The sequence below is a fragment of the Python bivittatus genome, unplaced genomic scaffold (assembly GCF_059951505.1).
Source record: "Python bivittatus isolate LINGU-HERP-01145 unplaced genomic scaffold, Pbiv_v1 ctg000670_np1212, whole genome shotgun sequence".
Classification (NCBI taxonomy): domain Eukaryota; kingdom Metazoa; phylum Chordata; class Lepidosauria; order Squamata; family Pythonidae; genus Python; species Python bivittatus.
The window spans coordinates 3,431,904-3,454,120 of NW_028277094.1; the positions used below are offsets into that span (position 1 = coordinate 3,431,904).

The 22,217-nt window shown below is 41.8% G+C and overlaps 1 protein-coding gene across 2 annotated transcripts in view; it reads left to right on the forward strand.

Moving 5' to 3' along the window:
* Positions 1-17,057, forward strand: part of PCDH19 (protocadherin 19) — a 120,007-nt gene extending 102,950 nt beyond the window's left edge. For both annotated transcript variants that reach the window (XM_007432476.3, XM_025169346.2), the window contains exon 5: positions 9,430-17,057. In XM_007432476.3, coding sequence (XP_007432538.1) covers positions 9,430-10,022 — 593 coding nt within the window. In that variant the 3' untranslated portion in view covers positions 10,023-17,057. The remainder of the gene's footprint in view (positions 1-9,429) is intronic.
* The last annotated feature ends 5,160 nt before the right edge of the window (positions 17,058-22,217 follow it).

Consider the following 22,217-nt stretch of genomic DNA (forward strand, 5'->3'; position numbering starts at 1 on the left):
TACCAGTTCATTAATCAGTTTTGTCCTTTCCCAAGGTTTCCAAATTTCTGTATCCATACTCCCAATTTCAACTTGCCCAGGCAAAACCAGTGGCTCCTTAATTCCTCATACATGGAGAAATGAATGATGGTAAGGAAAAGACATTTGAGGAGAAGAAGTCTCTTGCTTTCCTTCCCCAACTCTGAAGTCATTCAGACAATCTAAGCAGGTGGAGACCTAGATCTAGTCCTGGTCTGGGTTTGGTTCCCAGCTGACTCCCTCTTTTAATGCTTTGTGTAAAGTACACCTTTTTTGAACTGAAACCCCTATTTGAACATTAAGTGACCTGTTGGAGACCAGGCTAAGTAGAAATTTACTAGTTTGAGGACCACCTGTAGTAGGGCCGGAACGAAATCTAGACTCTGATTTTGTTGAATTGATATTACAACTCAGTTTAATTAATTTTGGTGAATATGGTACATATGATTACTCCCCATATTTTTCTTCTGTTAAAAGTTAATATGAAGAAGAGTCCCTTCTGAAGATGCTCCTGTTCTCAGAATCCCATAGGAGAAGGCCTTCTCTTAAAGATTTTTTGCTTTGCATTAGTTTAAATTTGTGGCTTTTTTCATGTTTATGTATCTTGTATAATGTTCATTTGTTGTATATTTTAATTATCCACTGAATGTTGGGGTGCAAATCAAATCAAATAATAAGTGAATAAACTGATGAGTAAATGAATTTGATGGGAACTCTTGGAGGAGTTTTGAGAACTTTGTCCTACTTTTCTGGGGTCACATAGGGCCTTGGGGACTCACCTTGGCTTAAAGGCCCTGCTGGAAGCACGATGAGTTGGATGGTATCATTGGGGAGGGCTTGTGGTTTGGCCCCGCCTCAAGGACTGTGACTTGGGCTTCTTGCTTGACTTAATCTTCAGGAGGCAGTTTGAGGAAGAACCCATCTCTTGGACCAGATCATGTTGTTCATCCCTTCAGTCAAGGAAAATTAGCTTACGTTGTTTTGCCCCATTCAGCCAATCTTCTCCTAGCTCACTTTTGTAGGCAAAATAGAAACTTTGGAAATCAAGCTTCTGATTCAGCCTTCCTCAACCTGGTCTCTTCTAGGTTTGCTTCTTCTCATCCATGACCATTGGCTGCAAAATTCCAGGAGCTTAATTCCATATCTCTGGGGGATTTTCAGAGAGCCACTTTGAAATGACAGAGGGACCTTCCAAAGAAATCTGCCAAAGATTGGGCTACTTAGGGATAAAAATATGGGCATAGAAGTATAAAAATAACCCCCTTGCCTCTCTGCTATCTAGGGTGTCCACCTGGGTAGAAGGAAATAAGGAACATTCCTCTCTCCTCACATGAGGCAAGAGATGAAAAAGTGGGACCCAAAAGCTGTTTCTGGGGCTTCAGTCTTGGCTGCAATTTAAATTGACTTCTGCTTATGTGAATAAGTGGCTTAAACAAGCAAACAAATGCCGAAGCTGAGCCTGGTGCAGTGTTTGGTTAGTAGTTCCCCCCTCCCCCTTTCTTTCTTCTGCAGCTTATTAGGGGAGCTAGTCTGTTTCCATAATAGACTTCCGTAAATGCAGGGAAACCAAGGGAAGCTTGCAGTCCTTAGGAACGATGCTTGGCACGCTTGGCCTTTACCGGATGCTTGCAAGGTGATTTGGGCCTGCTGCACGCCCAGACCCCTGACTGGAAGCCGCCTAGCTCAGACTCTCTTTTTTCTCTTTGAATTAATCCAGCCACCACGTGGCATGGCTGGGGGTCATTACAAGGTGACAGTCTGCTGAGGTGAGAAGAAGGGTGGCTGAAAAAGCAACTGCTCAGGCCAGTTTGTGGCACTTTTCTGGAGGAGGTGAATGCTAAGGCTGGCTTAAGCCCTCTTCGTGCTTGGGTGTCCCATTCTACTACGTAGGGAGAAGCAGCACATAGACTCTATTGTGTCCATCATCTTTCTCACTGCTGTCAATTGCAGCTGGAGGGTGGCTTTCACATAAGGATCCTGCTACTTATTTTCCTTGTCTCTCTACCCCCACCAATGGTCTAGAATCCACACCATCTGGGATAAATTAATACCCAAGGAAGGTTTTGTTATTTCTGCTTTCCTTAGTTTCCATTATGACCCGTTGCTAGACCAAAAAAGGATAAAAGAAGTGCCTAAGCTAGTGTTTCTCAACCTTGGCAACTTTAAGATGGGTGGAGTTCAACTCCTAGAATTCCCCTGCCAGCCATGCTGGCTGGGGAATTCTAGGAGTTGAACTTCACTCATCTTAAAGCAGGCTGGCTGGGGAATTCTGGGAGTTGAACTCCACTCATCTTAAAGTTGCCAAGGTTGAGAAACACTGGGCTAAGCTAATTCTGCTTTGGCAGTAATAAATGCAGGTTATACAATCAAGTGGATATGAATTGTATAAATGCAATCTATAGAGAAATGCAGTTCAGCCCATCATTTTGGGGACTGACTGAGCTGCTTGGTTTGATCTTCTGGTGTTCACCATTGATAGATAACTTCATGGTTGTCTGCTCCTGATTCTTTAACTTCTAAAAATTGGATTTGGACTGGACAGCATTTCAAATAGAGAGCTGTCCTTTACAAGTCCTTCAAATAGAGGATTGGCTTCCATAAAATAAGACACAGAGCCTCCCTTGTAAGTTGCCTTTTAAAATGGAAGCTTTGGTGTCTAAATGCACAGTCTGAGGGCATTTAAGAGCACATCTGGGTGAACAATGGGTGCATAACCAGAATACATGGAGCATGTCATACGCTTATGAATATGTATGTTGGGCGGAAATTATAGATATTTAGCTCAGAGTTTGGCAGGTTGAGATTAAAGAGAAGATGATTATTTCTTTGGAATAGCACTGTAGAATTTGGGACTAGAGGAGGAACATATACCAGAGTTATGGCTATCATTTTAATTTTACCGACAGAAGCTCAGAAAATAAAATCGATAGCAGCACAGAAGTGCTGGTAAGTTTTGCCTCTCGGCTCCCAAATTTTGGCAGTTTTGCCAGCTGCATGTAGATGGAATTCCCCCTTTCACTTTGTTGTTTGCAACAGATAGCATAACTTGTATGTGTTTGTGTGTGTTTCTGTGCAAATGTATGTATGTGAGGATTTCCATACATGCTTGTTTAAAACATGAACATTTATCCCTAATTATCTCAGACCTCAAATTATTTAAACCCCAAAAGTAGAATTCTGTAGCCCACATAAACTAGACAAATAATTTCATTTTTTCAAGTCATAGGGAGAAGTAAGGCTGAGCACTACAGAATCATAAGGACTAGAAACTTTTTTTTTTAAAAAAGAACCCTATCAAGGTGCTGGTTTTGGCATATCATACCAACTCCTGCACTTGTGCAAAACAGTAAAATAGAAATGACCATGACTCAGAGTGTTTGGTTAAAGGCAGATAGCAAAATAGCCATGTATACCTTTTTAAAAAAATAATAGAATAATAGAAGATCAATAGAAGAGAACATCTGTAGCTCAGGGTTGAACTGTGGAGTTCTTGGTGTTCTCTGAGCCTGGTTGTTTTCTTGCAGACGTTTCATTACCCAACTAGGTAACATCAGTGTGAGTGCGTGTAGTTTTATTTTATATACAGTAATATTGTTTCCTGCCAGATTGTTTGTCTGGTGCTGATCCCTGCTTATCTGTTTGTGGGCTACTGGAGGGAATGTGTTCTAGTCTTTCAGGAAACAAAGAGACAGTAACAGTCAGGAAGAAAACAATTATCTAATCAAGGAACCACCAAGGAGGAAACCAAACCCCCACCAAAACTGACAGGGGAAGCTACTATATATAACCATGTAAACAGGCACCAAACTTCACACTCTCTCGCAATGATGGTGTCACCTAGTTGGGTAATGAAACGTCTGCAAGAAAACAACCAGGCTCAAATCCTCCACAGTGCTTTTCTAGCTCAGAGGAACAAAGCCAGTATGTTTAAGGACCACGTAAACAATTCCTAGGGCAGAAGGGTATGTGTAGTCATGAAACAGGGACTTCAGAATCTCTCCTCTAGCGTTTCTCTTTGGGTTGGTCTTCACGTGATGGAGCAGAGAATATTTTTGAGATGTGGGATTCTAATCATTTGGTTCTTTCTTTGCTGCTTCCCCCTCTTCTCCCTCCAAACAACTTCCTTAAGGTTTGCTTGTCAGCAAGTGGATTCCCTGTAAGTGCTAAAGCCACTCATAGATATACATTTTGCTGCATTGTGTTGTGTGCTGAGAATTTTTATTAGCTTCCTCTTTCCTTTTTTTTTGGTGGTGCGAGAGTGTGGGGGAAATACAAATGGAGCCGAAAAGCCGGAATTAAGGCTCAGATACACCAAGCATCTAAATGAACTGTCTTCAGACAGTTGGGCTGCGAATCCTTAGCGGAGTTGGCAGCCCGGTTGAAAGTTTGCTACGTCAAACCTTGAAGGTGTAATTCCACCGTGCTTGGTTAGCATTAACTCTTTACGGCCTTCAGCGGCTTGCTTGGGAAAGGAGAGTAGAGCGGAGCTAGGAGATGGCCCATTAAAGAAAAGAGCTTTTCTTAAAAGATTTGGCTGAATTCCAAAAGAGGAAAGTACATGCCAAAATTAATGTGGCCCAGGAGAAAATGTTCTATTTCAGCTGCATCAGAAAGTGCCTAGAGAGGGTTAGACTATTTGTCAATCAATCTGGCTACTGACAATGGATTTTCAGAACCTCATGCAGAAATGAGTCCCGTCATCTGCTGTATACTTAGAAATGCCAGAGGCTGAACTTCAGACTACAGGTAGTCCCTGGGTTAACAACGCCCGGGTTACAGATGACCCATAGTTAAGAACGGAGCTCATTGTAGCAAAATTTGAGTTAAATGCACAATGATTCAAGTTCATTACACAATACTACTTATACAGTATTATATATTAATACTGTTCTGGCTTACTTACACATTCAACTTAAGGACAGACCTTGGGAATAGAACTCGTTCTTAAACTGGGGACTCCCTGTATCTGTATGTGATCCAACCTGAAGTGAAGGGGTTACATTTCAGGATGGAGGTGAAGTATCAGAAAAAGAATTCACGTGGGCCTCTCACAGAATCTCCACCTTTCTCCAGGCTTTGTAGTTTGAACATAGTTAAACGCTGTTTCATCCATCAATATTAAAATGGATGACCCAGGTCAACCTTTTGTTCAAACTGCCTACCTTTTGTTCAAGCAATTGTGTGTGAGTGTATTTTTCTTGTGTTTTCTTTTTAAAAGGATCTTTTAAAATTGCTCTGGGGTTGGGGTGGAAGGGCAAGTGAACCCAAGTGTAAGCCATTCCATAATCTTCACAATCAACATCTGTTGGTTGCTACACATTTACGGAAGTGTTTATATAGTTGTTAGATGTATGTACCACCTTATATCCCAGAGGGAGCAGAAGGCACTATACAGTATGTAGAAGTCCACCTTTTATGTAGGCTTTCCCCCCCCCCCCACAACAACAACCTTGTGACTGACAGAGATGGTGGGATGGGGTAGGGGACCAAAATCACTCAAGGAGCTGTTAGCTATCCTTTTTCTTTACTAATGGGTGTGCTGAGAATAGAGCTGCTTGCTGCAAGTTGTGACTCAGTGACTTCTGAAGGGCCAACGATTTTCTGTTCGTGTCCAAGTTGGTGGTGGAATTGTAGCAGTACCTCTAGATCAGGGGTCCAAAAGCCTTCAGCTCATCGACTCCTTCATGAAGTTTCAGATTGTTCATTGACCCCCAAACATTTATTATATGAAAATGATTTAATAAATACTACTTTAATTAATAGTACTACAAATAATATCAACCCGTTGGATAGCCTCATTGACCCTTGGGGGTCGATATTGACCACTTTTGGGGAGCCCCGCTCTTGATACTTTTGCCTGCTGTGTTTGCCTCCTGGAATGGCAATTCCATGGATATCACCTCTTGAACTTGGCCTTATGCAGACCCACGTGGTTGTCTGCAGGAGCCCACTGCTTATACAGATTCTAGCAGATTGGCTCCAGGCACAATTTGCTAGAATCTGTACAAGTGCCATTACTATGGTTGAACAGATTATACTGGCAATTGCACGGATCTTGAACTACCCTTCCCTAGTTTAAAGTCCTGGTTGGAAAATTATGTGAATGGCTCATATGAATATGATGGGGACCGGATTAGAGAAGACCACAGTGCTGTTGAAACATGGACCTTTTTTCTGGACAACCCTTCAGGCTGGGTTCAGCTCTTACAACAAAGTGATTACTGTCGTGTGATGGCAGAGTAATACAGCTACTTTACTCCTGTAAAGTAGAAGACAGAGCCACTCTTCTTCCTTCTACTGGAGATTTGCTGGTTTTCCCTTTAATGGAATTTAAACTGCCTTTTTAGGTAGCATCTGAATGGGTGCATAATTAATCATGGCCATGCCCTCTTTTGCCCTGTCCCTCTGCCTAATCAGTTTTACATCCTTGCCTAGCCCCCCTTGTAGGACTGAAAGAATGGAAGGCAAGAGGATATGTAATGTTTAATAAATAGGTTGCAACCCTCTGCATGGTAACATAGCAGTAAGCCCCATTTAGGGATCCAGAGAGGTGTATTTTTGAGAAGACATACACTAGATTGCACCATAAGTGAAGCAACAATTGCCCTGGTTGTCTTTTTCCTTGATGCAACCCACTGGCTAGCATGGATGAATATCTACCTATATCCTATATCACAGGGTTCCTCAACCTTGGTGACTTGAAGATGTGTGGACTTGAACTCCCAGAATTCCCCAGCCAGCCATGCTGGCTGAGGAATTCTGGGAGTTGAAGTCCACACATCTTCAAGTTGCCAAGGTTGAGGAACCCTATCTTCCCTGCAGGGTATGGCCACCAAAATCCAGATGGTGGCCATGATGATAGTCAAAGGTCCACCTGTTTTTTGTGTTTTAAATGTTTTATGTAAAATGGGCAACCTCCAATTGCACCATTGTAGCCACCATCTTGACTTTTTTTTTTAAACCATATCCTGTGGGCACCTCTGTCCAGTATATTTAAGAAATCCTCCATAAGCTCTGAAGGTGGCGCAGATACTTAATTTGGAGATTTGGTTCCATGGTTAAACCTGTGAACTGGATGGCTTTTCTGAATCAGATGAAAGAGTCCATTCAGGCTGTTGATCTGGATGCCTTGAATCATTCTGGAGGCATCTGGGCATGTGCAGATAAGCTACTTTTTTTCTGAGCTGATTTGGAAAAATCAATTGATGGACCAACCAAGTGGATCTGATTTGAGGATTGAGTTCCACCATCCAAAACAGGTAGTTCTTTCCAGTCACGCCAATGACAGGCATAGGATTTGGCCTGATTTCCAAGGGCGAAGTAGGTGGCTAAAAAGCAAGGATAAAGACTTCCTTGAGTTGAGCTTGATTCTTGGTCACTTTATGGACCTGCCTGTATTGTTTTTTTGGCTGCAGTATGGAAAGGTAAGGCATGGCCACCTTATGGGATGATTTTTTGATTTTCCAGCCCAATCTATAGCCATAGGATTATTAATTGGTCTTCCACCCGAGTATGAACCAGGTCTGACCCTCCTTAGCTTTTCCAGATCAACCAAGGTTGGCTAGGTTCTGTCACTTGCAGTGAAGATAGGCAGCCAGAGACCTGTAAAGAATTTGTACTAATCCAAGAAGAAGTCAACTAAAATATTGGGCAGGGAGGAGTGAGAATTTGTAAAATTAATTGCCTAGTGTGAAGTTTATACCTGGATATTTCACATGCAAAGTTTAAGGTCCCCTGCCTTTTAGCACTGGCATCAGGAAGGGGGAAAATGCTGACTTCACAAACACAGGCTTAATTTATTTCACATTGTAACTTGTTCCCCTCCAGCTTTTCTCTTCTGACAGCCACAGCAACAGCGGTAGAAATGCCAGCTGACACCGTAGTCTGTTGGAAGTTGAACTTCGACTTGTTAAAAGAAGGGGGAGAGAAGGGGGGGGCACTGGGATTAAAAACAACTCTTTAAAATGTCATTTCACAAATGTCCACAGCTTGTTACAGAAAACAGGAGGCATTTATATATGAGGTTTAACAAGTGGCAACTCCTCTGTTCTCTAGGCAAATTTATAGTACAATTTTGTGGAGTACAATACAATTCCTTCCCAAGAAGCTTGAATGTGATGCTTTAATGTTAATAATTATTTCTTAGAAATCTTGATGCCTCTGTGTCAGCCCTTTGAGGTAGTCCAGACAGGAAACCAAAACCATGAGTACTAAGACTACCTTTAACACTACAGTAACAGAACCTTGCAAGTTTGAGAGCATTTCTCCCTTGCCTTTACTTTCCAGAGAACTAGGGAGGGTCCCTTTTGAGATGCTTCCCACACCCCTATTCCTTCTATGGACTGAGATATCTTTTGCCTGACCTCTGTCTAGGCTGCAGCTCCTCCTCCTCTTGTCTCCCAAGATTATTCTCACAGCCCATTACACTCTGCTTATGGCACAGCTGGGCACCTGCAAATTTCAGGTTTTGTTGGATCACAGATCCCATCATTCCCATCCACTGGCTGTTTGGGCTGAGGCTAGAACCCACCCACCTCTGCCTTCCAGAAATCTACTTCTGTGAAATACTTAGGGAGAAGGAATGGCTGTTGACTCATTAGTCTGTGTTGGAGTTACAGCTTCAAATAATTAGGTTATTGGAATACAAATATTCCAAATACATCTAGGACACAGTGTGCAAAACTGTTTGGTTAACAATCCTGTTCTTCTATGGAGAAATGTAATTCCTAGGATTCCTTGTGGGAAGAAAGAAAAGTGCCTCTTAAACTGGCTTAAATTAATGGAGTAAATATGATGTTTCCAAGGCATTGCTCGAGCACATAACAGAGTGACCTTTTTTTGAAGCTCAACCCTACAGACTCAGGGTTGAGTTAGTACCAAAATGGAAAATGGTTAAGAACGAGGGAGAATGTTCTGGGAGAACTTTGTATGGGCTGAAATGTGATCTTCCCTAAGAAGAAATAGGGAAAGGAGGGCACTGGGAAGGTGAGTGAAGATGGGTGGGCTAGTTGGATCTGCTGCTCTGGAAGACTAGGACGTTGGTGGTGATGACTGAGTGGGTACTGGGGAAAAGAAGACACTGGAAAGACTGTTGGTACACAGATCATGCTGAGGAGGAAGGAGAAAGGGGCAAAGCCTTGCTCTACATAGCCAATAAGCCTTGCTCTATATACCCAATAAGACCCTCCAGATTTTGTCTCAATCAAATCCTGGAGCAGAAAAAATGTCCTAGGTTCATGTTTTGCTGAACCACAGCTCACCAGAACAGTGTGACTGAGCTGGTGAGACATGAGTTCTTTGTTTCACATATGAAAGAAAACAAAACACATTTCCATTTCATGCCTGACAAATTTGATAAATAAATAAATCCCCCTAATAACATTCTTTTCTTCTTTTGTCTCCTGACCTTAGATCAGAGTGAAGGATTCCACTGTCGGGAAGAGTGTCGAATCCTTGGCCATTCTGACCGATGCTGGATGCCCCGAAATCCTGTCCCCGCCCGAGCCAAATCTCCTGAACATGGAAGGAACGTCATGTCCCTCTCTATAGGAGCTTCCACTGTGGATACAGAGCTTTACGAAGACTCTAGTGCAAAGAGAACTTTTGCAACATTTGGCAAAGACAGGAGTGAACCTGTTTCTGAGGAACGGGGGCCGATCAATGTAAAAGGTAAAAGGACATTGGATCCACCCATCTGTAGCCCAAAGGTCAACGGGGCCATCCGGGAGGCAGGGAATGGTTGTGAAGCTATCAGTCCCATCACATCGCCCGTCCACTTGAAGAGTCCCTCATCTAGCAAACCGTCGGTGTCCTACAGCATATTTCACTGCCCATCAAATCGCGACTTAGAGCCGTTTGTAAGCAATGGTCCCTCCAGGCCTATGGAAGCAGAGCCAAGGGGCGCAGACAGTGAGAACATAATGCATGAAATTAACCCTCTTCTACAAGAATGTAGGGAGAAAGACTCACCTGGCATGAAGAGGCTAAAGGATATTGTACTCTAAGTGGTCCTGTAGATGGAAGAAAATGGCATCACCAAACATGTTCCACGGTTTTTAAGAGTTTACTGACGGTTCACCAGGCAAAGTTGCTGTATTTAGAAGCTTTCCTTAAATGTATTGTTTATAAAATGAAGCGATCGTTAATGTGACAATCCCATATGGTTCATCAGGGGGCTAATCGAAGCAAAATGAACACCATTTTATTTTCCTTCTCCCCTATTTCTTCTGTAGCAGGGGTAAGTGATGTAGGGCCCTTTGGTTGACGGAAGTATTATCCACAAAGTATTTTGAATTTCTGTATTTTTCCAGATCAACCAGCCTTAGCAAGAAATGAGTTGACAATTGGGTCTCCAAGAAATTTTGAAAAACCCACCCTCCAATTCTGTCTTAGCTGATCTCTGATATTGACAGTGTGGTACCCCTGATTTAGACGGGGCAGCTGCACACTAGGAACTTGGTTTTGCCCACTCTTGATGTGGGCAAAGTGCCTCTCCCCCTCTAGTGGGTTCAGTGTGGGAATAAAATCATTTCTAGGTGTACATCCAATCCTATGGAGCTCCTGATCTGCCATGCATCTGGAGCTGAATTTATATTCTAAGATGGTGCTCTTTTGCTATGAACCACCCCTAAATCTGGAGAGCTTTCTGCTGCCACACGCTTCTCTGTACTATTATCGTATTTGATATTGCAAACTCCTGTGTGTTGAGTGTTGGAAAAAAAGGCTTTTTGGGTTCTTTTTTGTTGTTGTAGTTGTGGTTGTGGTTGTGTTCTATGAACAACAATCTAAAACTTGGGGAACCTGCAAAATTTAGAGTCAGTCCTGTCCCAATTTCTGATCATTTTGCCAGGTGATTCTTCTACATTCTTTCTTTCTCGACCACTGTGCGGTTTTTCTTCTGTTTCTGTGTCTCATTTGTAATGACGCAAAGTACTGAAATTTTCATGAGGTCAACTTATTATTTTTTTCTTACAATCTCAAGGAACTAAATGGTGTTATTTCTCCAAAACTTTGATTTCCAGGGATTGACCTTACCTGTTTATTACTTCTTTTGCTTATCTAGAACCAGAGCAATGAACTGAGCTCATAGCCTAATAAGTGAGTCCTATATACCACAGGTAAGCATTCCATAATATCCCATCATGAATAATGCACCAACTACCCATATTGTCTTGTCTGTATGTAGCGTTGGTAGCCCAGCGGCCCAGGTTGTTGTACTCAGTGCTGGGCTGAAATCTGCCTTGACATTTCTCAGAAGTGTTCTTTCCTTGCAAAAGATGCTTCTGTTTTTTTCTACCTTATTCTCAGGGCGCTTGAGAGTTTCTTTTGGTGGTGTTTTTGAGCCAGCTTTCTTGTGGAGATGGTAGAGGATGTTACTGTTATTGCTGTTATTTTCTATTATACCTCCTTCCATCACAAACCACACTTCCTATTTGAAAAGACCAAGGAGAGGATTTCCCTCCTGCCAGCTTCCCTTGAAATTTAATGTAAGTGTAAGACACCTGGAAGGCTGGAAAGCACTAGTGAGATGATTGTGGAATGTGGTTGGACATTCACACACATCCTTCTGCCACTTTGTAATGAAATCTGTGCAAGAACGTCCCACTTCACCCATGGGAGTTCTCCAAAATTCTCTTCGCCTTTGAAAGAAATGTTGAAATCAAAGTCTTCTTCATCAAGCTGAATGAGAACTGGTAGTAAACAACATGCAGGTTCCCAACTATGCCTGGCACTAATTGTACCACTGGCTTTCTCACAAGTTAGGGAGGGTAGCAAGTTTGGATTGCTTACATGGACAAGGCCATTGTAGTTTTTGCAGGTGCTTTGCTTAAATGTGTTGTTCCCCCATCAACTTCTCCCAGTTGTAAGCATGTGGGTCCAGTTCAGATGGCCATCCATTTCTTCAGAATGTCCATCGTGGAGGCAGATGAGAGGTCTGAATTATTTTCTTGCAAGCACTCGCCTAATTACCCATGAAAGGTTTCCAGTGGCTTCAAAAACACATCTCTCTTGTTTACAATTATTTCAGATTTTTCTGATCTTGAGATACAAGAATGCCTCTCTCCCAGATTACCCACAGATTCCTGCTGGTGGAGTTTGAGAGTATGTAAAAGAAAGGAAGAAGTTTCACCAGCCTTCACTGCATCTGTCCTAATTAGAAACAAACAACTAGTTCACTAATTTTTGAAGAAATAAAACAGGGAACATCCTCAAAAAGAAGGTGGTTTGGTTCATTCCCGGCACTAGCAGAGGCTGGCGGATTCAGTCAAAGCTGGAAGGATAAGTTACAGATGTCCATCCTCAGGAAAAGCTGATGCACCAAGCCATCCATCAATACAGCCCATTCAAATGCCCAGCACATTTCCATTGCACGTATGGCAAATGTTTCAGACAATCCATTCATCGTGCATCAGGCTGAGGATTTAGGGAACAAAATAGCCATTGGAAAAGTAGAACAATTTCCAGAATGATCCTCTTGTTAAAGGGAGCACCAAAAATGAATATATTCCATGTATTTGTGTGCAAGTGTGTTTGCACGCTGGCCTTTTGAGCTTCGGCATTAATTACATTTCATACCTGCCCTTTGAGAATAGCGGAATAGAAACTGCATGCAAAGAGCGAGAAAGCTGTCTGCTGTCCATACTTACTCTGAAATAAGACTGTGGCGTTCATGGGGTTTTATTCTGTTAAAGGTAAGTTTTAGGATTGCAGGCTCAAAGGAAAGTCGTTGCTGATGAAGTAATTGTGCGAAGAGATCAGCAAAATCTTTACTCCCTCCTTAAATATGGACAGGGGTGGTTGTGAGTTTGCCCTCCCCCAAAGATAAAATGGCTCTCTTTTCAAAGGTAAAGAAAAAGGGGGGCAAATTTGAACAGAATCTGATTTTGGGATAATCTTGGAGGAGGTACTGTCAATGGCAGATTGGATTAGATATGATATTTTGTCATTAGCCCCCGCTTCCCCCCATTCATGTTTTTCTGCCCCCAACTTAAGAGAGACTAGAGATCGCTGGGATGGAGATATATATCGGGCTATTTCAAATACTTGCTCTGCCAATCAAGGGGAAAGAAAGGTTTCTTGAGAAACAACTTTTCTGGCTTTTCCTTATCTTGATTAAAAAGAAAAAAAAAGTCCCTTCAGATTTATTTAAATTAAAAAAAAAATAGCTACATGAAAATAGCCTCCAATTCTTTTTTCTTTTTTTGGTCCTGGAAATCAAATAAGCCTGGAGTAATTTCTTTTCTTCAGGAAAAAGAAAAGAAAAAAGGGGTGAGAAATAGAGTTGGGTGTTCTGCTTTTTTCCCCTGCGCGTCTCTGATTTGTAGGGCTGTCTGTAAATTTGGTTTGCCTGATAATCTGAATCGTAAAAAAGAAATCAGTAATAGGAATTACACCCCCTTTAATTGCTGTAACTAGGCTATGACTGCAGCAGAAGCAAAAGGAACTCTTATTGATGGATACAATTGGAATAGAGGCCCTTGACATCTGTATTTTATTTTATTTTATTTTATTTTATTTTATTTTATTTTATTTTATTTTATTGTATCTTTTATTTTATTGCACTGCACTGCACTGCATTAAACAGGAATGATAGTGATCGTGAAATCATAATGGCCAAAAGAAAAATATGCCTCAAGGGAAAACATGAGGAACAGGGGCAAAATGCCAACCAGAAGTTGAGAGATGAAGAAGAAAGGGACATCTCACCAGCTCATTTTTAGATATTGTAGAGAGAGAGGGAGAGCAGGGGTCTCTTGAAGTGATGTTACAACTTGGGCCTTCTGGATATCGCTAAACTATCATGCCCAGAAGCCCCAGAATGCATAATAAACAGTGAGGGATGCTGAGCATTCAGATCAGTAGCATCTGTCAAGGTCATAGCTAAATAGCAAACAGTGATATGGGATTTCTCAATCGCATCACTCCCCGGGTTCTGGTTTATGTTGATATCCAAGTCCGAATGTCCTGCACGTCCAGCTTCTAGATTTTGACAATTAGCAGTTCTGTTTTGCACTGTATTTTCTGACCAAGCCTGTGAAGTGAGACTACAGCTCAAAGCTTTAGTGACGTGCTAGTGGCTCGTGAGAAGTCAGGATGGGATGTTGGCCGCTCCCCATCTTCAAATGTTCGACTACGAGGGCCCTTACCAGAGAGCGTTTCCACTATGGATTTTGTTCGCTTTTTTCCTAACACTGTGTATTCTTTGTGTGAAAAAGGAGAGGGGAAATGGCAGAGTGTCACTGGAGGCAATGAAAATGAGGTTCCAGTGTACGAAACCCTGGAAATTTATTTCTCCATCTAACGCAGCATTCTTCAGTCTGGTTGGATTTCCAGCTCCAGCAACCTGTAGCCAGCATGGAAGTTTGATGGATGGAAATAGTTTCTTGTTGCAAATGCTGCTGAATGTTGTAGAAAATTGGTATGCAAACTTCCTAGAAACTTCCTCTTGCTTCTGATTTCACTTCTTCAAAGTGATGTATTTGTTCCCCATTTGAAGATGTTGTCAGTCAAAGCCCTGATTCAATTCTCTGCCAGCCTAGTTCCAGGCTTAAAGCTGATTGGTGCAGCTATATTGTAGGAAATGGGGGAAGGGAGTGACACATTTCAGGCTCCCTATCTGTGAACAAATGGCTAATTTTGGATGGCACCCATCATTCTGAGTGGGATCACACTCTTACTGCAGTAAGAAGGCAGAGATTTTGTGCATACTCCAATATAGCTTTTATTTTATTATTATTATTTTTTTTGCATGGTGTGAGGCTCAAACATATGCAAAAATTTAGGAAATGGCTTTATAAAGAGTCAGATTATTGCTTTATGTAGCTCAGCATTTCCTACACTGATTGAGAGTGGCTTTCTAGGCATAGGTGCCTGATAGACACCACAGCGATGTAATTACAATAATGTAATTAATAATCTGTGCCATTTGCACAGTGTCATTATGTAAGTGGTGTCACTTGCTCTCCCTCCTCCCCCCCCCCACCAGAAGACAACCCAGTCTCCATGTTTTCAGGCATCTTTGCCCTGGAAAGGTCTGAGATTGATCTAGGACTTCTTCCATGCAAAGCACAGCCTTGACCACTCCGCCTTCCAACGGGTTTTTAGTGGTTGGGTTCCTGTGTCATGCTGAACTATAATGTTTTGTTTTTGGCTTAGCAAGTTAAGCAAAGCTAACCATTGTGATTGCAAAACATGGTTTGTGGCTTAGCACAATGTGAGAGCCTGGCTCCATTTAAGCAAACTATGTTTCAGCGCAATTTTTGTCCATCTTGTTGATCAAATTATGTTTGTTAGGTCTGTTAATCAGATAAAATCCTGTCTCCAATGGCAGGGGCTTTTTCATAGTAAGGGGGGTGGGCACGGAGCTGGATTTAAGTACCTTTAATGGGGGCTAGTCTATGCTTCCTATATGTTTAGAAAGGACAAAGAGTGTTGGTCTGTGATATCAGCATTTTATCTGAGCCATTGATAGTTGCCTTTATGAAAACAGAATTGTATCATCTTAGCATCGTATCTCCATAATTTAAATTCTGGGAAGTTGTTTTAAAATGCGGTGCCTCCTCCCTGCTGTTCCTCCTCCTGTTTCTAACTGTCAGAGTTGCTTTGCTCACCTGTTGAATCCCCTTTGCATTGTTCTGTTGGGCCTAATAAGGTTTTGATTTCCAGCAAGGCTTCTTATAGATACCGTCATAATTTAATCAATGCTTATTCTCTGAATAGGCAGCTCCAAAGATACCATAACATGAGTGAATTTAAGAGATATTCCTTGTAGAGGGGAAACAAACAAGCAAAATGAAAATGAAAAGCGATTTCATTCTCTTTGATCAACCAGTGATTGGGCAGGTCCTTTTTATGAGTTCTTCCTTTTCTCTTCCTTTTTCAGCTGTTGTTGTTGAGTGACATTTGTTAGCATGGGAAAGTCTGGTTAAAGATGATTCATGGTTGGAATGAATGTGAGTATTTAACTGTATCGTCCAGATGAGGCTGTTGCTCTTTCCTATTTTTTTTATTGTGAAGCCAGCAAAGGCTTACGGATCTCACACATAGTGCTGCATTTTGCATTTCCAACCCCTTCCCTCCCAAAATGGAAATAAGAAAAAAAAAAAGCATAAAGAATGCATTACTCAATTAATATGCTAAAACTACTCTCCACCGGGGGGAAAGGAAATAAGAGAAAAGAACTTATTCCCAAGCAGAAACTTTATTTTGCTGCTCTGCGGAGGAAAATGAATGATTGTGTCTTCACAGCTGCCTTTTGCAACATTAGATAGTTGTTGACCCCGTGTCGAAGTTGTGTTCGCTTTTGCAGAGGAACCTGGAATGAATAAATGACTGAATGACTGAATATATATATATATATATATATATATATATATATATATCACCGTGTCATTGGTGAAAAATGGATTTATTCCTGGCATCAACTGACGTTCAGTTGATTCAAGCTGGGATCTTGTAATCTTTATGACAAAGAGCTGACCTGGCACTAATTTAAGCTTTTCAGCAATGGAATGATCTGCCACTAATCCAATCTAGGTCTAAAGTGGCAAAATAGAAAGGCCTGAAGTCCTACAGTGAAAGGGAATGAGGGACACATCCTGAATGTCACTGATAATGTGTGGCTTCATGAAGGAAGGATCTCGGCGGGACTTGTCTACACTTGGTTTCTTCACGGTGTCTGTTGCTGACGATACAAAGAACAAAACTTGTTGTATATGCTGATATGTATGTTATGTACATTTTCACAGTGATTGAATCATTGTAAACAGGGAAAAGTTGGGGTGGGTGAAGAATCACCATGCTGTCTATTTTATGAAAATGATTAAAAAAAGAGAGAAAAAAATGGCTTTATTAAATTATTACAACTGTTAAAAAAAATTGGTGTATATGCCATGTTTTTTTTCCCTTCAATTTTTATTTCTTTAAAAAAAATCTGATGCAAAGTTTGTTTCCCCCTTCTTGATGTGACTTTTCTTTTTCCTCTGCTTCAAAAATTAATGGCATTTTAGTATTAAAGGCAATTCTTGAATAAAAAAATGGAATTGGTTAAACATGCCCGTGTGGATCTGCTTGTCAGTGGACAAAGAGGTGTGTTCGTAGCTGATAAATTGTGCACCCATGCTGCAATTTGAAATTTATTTATGTGATGGATATCCTACCTTTCTTTCAGGAGCTCATGTCAACTTACATGGACATTATCCACCATTTCTCTGCACAGCAACAACTCTGGGAGGAGACTAGAATGCGAGAGAGTGACTGGGCCCAAATCACTTAGTCAGTTCAATTCAACCATACTCCAGTACCTTAACCGCTGTACCACACTAGCTAAAGAAAAAATCTTATTTTAATTGTCAATCTTCTGAATGACCCTTTGTTCCTATAGTTGTAGGTTCTTCTCACTAGAAGTTTCCAAATGGGATTTGGAGGTGGTTTAGTGAACTCCCACCCTGAATAGGGAGTTTGATTACATGATCTGTGAGGGCCCCTTCCAGTTCATACATTCTGTGATTCTGTTGAACATGGAGGAGGAAAACTGGAGAGCTGATGTAGAACAGCCTTCTACAAATCATGCCTTCTAGGTGTATTGGACTATAAGTCCCATCATTCTCACCCATCATGGGCAGGAATTAAAATTGCTTGCTGCTTCTCTAATGTTTTATAGAAGGAAATTGGCTAGCTGGAGTGATGTGCCTCCAAATTGTCCAGCTGTTATTTATTTATTTGTTTCTTATTAGTGGAGCAGGATATTGTGTTCTTGGCTAAGTCTCTCAATGCTGTACATCAGAGTAAGAAGAGGCAGGTACATGAGAGGTAAGATTCTGCTTCTCCCACCTCACATTCCAAATTTGACCACAGATACCAGAGTTAAAATTCACCAGAAAAAAATGGAAACAGCCGTTTTAGATGGCCAAGATGAATTGTATTATCCTACTGTTGGTAACTCCACTGCAAGTCATTGTTCAGATGCTGTCAAACGCTGCAGCCCATCTCTGACAGTGTCTGAAAGATGACTTGCAGTAGAATTTAGTAAAATGCCAGACATTTGCTGTCAAATGTTGACTCCTGTGGCACAAAACCTTTGGATGTCAAATGTTAAATATATAATAGTGCAGCCTTGAATACTTACAGACGAGATGCCCCAGGAAGTTTCATAAAGAAGAATTTTAGTGTGTTCGTGCATGCATTGAAACATAAGACTCTAAAAGTGGGGGAAAGTCATAAATTTGAGAGTCTTCATGCAATCCAGAATATATTAGCTACATGGAAAGTCATCCCATGACAAATTCCAAAAATGTTATCCTTTGGAAGGAATTTTTCAGGGGAAAAGTGATGCAAGCTTGAGGGGAGAGCTATTATGGCCCCTTCAGATGGTTCTTTCTCAAAGGAAAAGCATGATTTAGGCTGCTGGCTTAGTTTACTACCCAGATGTATAAACTTTAATCTGTCCCTTTCACCCTGAAGCAGCAATCCCAACCTGCCCGCAGGAAGAAAACAAACTTTAACACTTCTTTGAGAGAAAGGCAAAAGAAATTCACAAGCATCCTGAGAATGGGGGTGGGGGGGTGGAAGTGTCCCTCTCCCTCTCTCTCTGATGGAGAAGATACATTTTGAGATACTGAGGGACAGGATTTGGCCCAGGATTACTTCTTTCCCCCACCCATCTTGGTCTTTGATTTGGAAAAAGAAACATGAAACCACGTGAAAGTGTAGAAAGGCATTAAAAAGAAATAAAATGAACCCAGAGCTTATCACCTTTTTCCAAAACCCCAATTTCTTTGATTCTCAAGCGGAATAATGCAACCAAGAGAGCTTAAGCTGGCATTCCCTCAGCAGAGATCCTCAGGACTGTGTGCCGTGTGCCACAAAGGGCCCTACAGGGAGTCCCTGGGTTAAGAACGCCCAGTTTACAGATGACCCACAGTTCAGAACGAAGCCTATTGTAGCAAAATTCGAGTGAATCTACAATGATTTGAGTTAAATACATAACATACAGTAATTTGAGTTCATTACACAATAGTATTTATACAATATTATACAATAATATGGTTCTGGCTTAGGTACAAATTCGACTTAAGGACAGACCTTGGGAACGGAACTCGGTCTTAATCTGGGGACTACCTGTATTTACTATCAGCCTGGAGCTGTCTGAAACAGAGCTGTGCTTTGACATCTTTCCCTTCCCGCTTTCCTGGCTGGCTGTCAACAGCCGTTGTCTCTTCCAGCACGCTTTGGGGCCTCCCTTGTCTTAAAACTGCAGTGTGTTTAGATGATAATCACGTTGGTATTGAAGTTTGCATAAATAACAGGCCTGAGAGATGCAGCGTAGGTGAGACAGGCGATTTATAGTCCTTCACACACAAAAGAGTTCCAGGGAGTCACGCTCTGTCTGGGGGAAAGTGCTCCGTGTTATTCTTTTCAAGGGCAGTGGCCGCATAAGGCAGTGCTTGAGCCCTACGCTGGTGTTAAGGCAGCGTGACACCCCCTGAAACCGCACGGCAATGCTGTTCCATGCTGGTGGAGGGCTGGAGCTTGGACTTCTAATGGGGTTGTGATCTATAGCCCATGTACAAAGCACATCCACAGCTCACTTGGGCGTAGAAGTGTCATCAATGTTTACTAGAAAATCTTTCGTTTTCATATTTTCAATTATGTTCTCAGATACATCATAATTCTACAAGGTGCTGAGGCATGCGCGAAGACCAAAGCTCTGTGTAGAAACAACTGGGAACTGAATATTTCAGCTCTGGATTTAATGGGTGTGTGTGTGCGCGTGCGTGTGCCTCTCTCTCCTTTCCTCCCTTGCTGGTTTGCAGATTGTAGGCCAGGGACTGGACTTTCAGCAGTGATGTTTTAGCCAACATGTAATTCTGCAAGTCAACATTTCATATAGCTGGGAGGGGCCAGACTGGGGAAGATTGAGCTGTTGTAACAGATAAGGATAGATCAGCTGGTAATATATGGGATACGTCATCCCAAAATTTGGTATTGCAGCTGGTCTATTTAGATCTTTTCAGCATGTGTTCCTTCTGTCATGGAGCTTAAGGCGGTACAAATACATCTTGTGCTAAGCCTTGCCTAGTTTCACCATGGTTTATTGAGTAAACTTCAGTTAGCTGAGTTTATTCAAGATGCTGAACCATCAACCCTAGTTTACAAACCACAATAGCTGAGTTAGTGTTATAACTAAAACCAGTAACACATCAGCTACATTATAATTTAGTGTGCTGTGAAAATGAGACAGACACGCCCATCCATTCACTGACCACACCCAGATCTGTTTACCTTCTGGAAACTGGAAATGTCACTTGCCTTCAAACCACAGGTATCATGAACAAGTACATTTTGAAATTGCCTATAGCCTCTTGGGTTATGGTAGGTGTATACCACACAGACCCATACATTCATAGTACTTCATCTCCATTCTAATTCGTTTAGATTTCATCACACATTCTCCCAGGGACTTAGAGTGCCACGTATGATCAAGGACCCCCACTTCATCCTCACAAGAAGTTTGAAAGGTAGAATAGCCCACGGCAACTTCAACCCTAACAAAGCCTCAGTCTTGGGGTTTTTAAAAGAGCCACAAGTTTACTAAGGCATACAGAACAGACACAAGGAGCAATTATAGTGGTATTGAGAAGTCATATAGTAATTATAGAATTAGAGTAGTTTTATTACAGATGGCTTTTAGCCAAGAAGTTTATCAGTCTGCAATTAAGGGCTGCAATTTTACACCAAAATCAAGTCTGTTTGAAACTGGTTTACCCTCTTCTATTGCAGAAGAGCAAGCTGCCTGTGTAGGAAATGCAGAGACCTCCATTTTCCCCCCCTTATCAGTTACAAAAGTATTTTCTTTACTTGTATTGCCCATGTCTGTTTTTTCACTTAATGTATATTCACTATAAAACAGTTCTGTAACTTTGCTCTGAGGCTTTTTCACACCTTGCGCAGGTGTGAACAATGACTCACTGTTATTTGGTGAAAAAAGTGTTCATTTGGAACCTCTGCAACTGTTGGTTTTCCTCGGTGATATTTCTGCCTTACCGTAAAGTGCCAAATGTATAAACTCAGTTCACCCACTCGAAGAAGCCATGGTTTGCTTAATGAGACTTAATGATCGGGAATTAGGGAAACTCTTGATTGCTTGGTTTACTTGTACCATCTTTACTTGCCCACTTTTCTTCCCGGAAAACCACCTGGGTCAGCAAAATCCTCTGGGCCCAGACCATATTTATCCTGTTCTGCTCTCTCTCTCTCATCTTTTTCAAGTAAGGACTCACAGTGCAGAGGGCAAAAGGCTTCTATTAATCAGACTCCACTGACCTCCTGGCCTGTGGGATTGAGTGACAGACAACTCACTCGGATGTCTCACATGCCTGAGACATCAGAGTGGATAGCCTGGAGGTTGGAGCGGGACAGGATCATGGGTCTTAATGGGAAAATAAAGGTGACTGGGAGAAGGCACCTCACTTCTCTTGGCACTGGAGAATTGGGAATAAACACCATATTTCAGTCAAAGATACACCTGCCGGATTCTTTGGCTCTTTTATATTTTGGGGCAGCCCGAATGGTGGAGGCCCAGCATTTTGATCTGCTGAAATGTGCGTCTCTGCAGCTGCTTCACACACCCATTCTTGGAGCCAGGAAAGCAGTAGAGATGCTCTTTTCCTTATGGAGCTGTGGCTTCTCCCTGTTTAGGCTCACACATAGATCCCTGTTGGAGACCAATGAAGACCTTGGTTGATGAGCATGTACCATGCAGACATTGCTGCTCCAATTCCTGCATGAATAATCTAGGATTTTTTTTAAAAAAGAACATCTCGGGTAGCATTTAGAACTCCTTTAGAATCACTTGGGGTCATCCTGCAAGCTTGCTTTCTTAGTCAATCTCCTCTGATCTCTGAAAGCTAAGCTGAGACCGTCTTGGTGATTGCTTCAACAATCACTTGGACATTACTGCCAAGAAAATGCCTCGATTGCATCTGGGTGATCACTGGGTGTTTAGACTCAAAGGAGGCCTCACCTTTTTTCTTGCCATGGAAATACTCAGTGATATCAAGGTTGTCTGAAAACAAGGTTTGATCAAGAACAATGCAGGCTCTGGGGAAGAGCAAGCTGCCTGCCCAAATTACAGGCACTGGGCTGCCTGCTTTCCTGCCCATTTGAGCTTTTCCCTTAGTGTCAGCACAGCAGCGTTG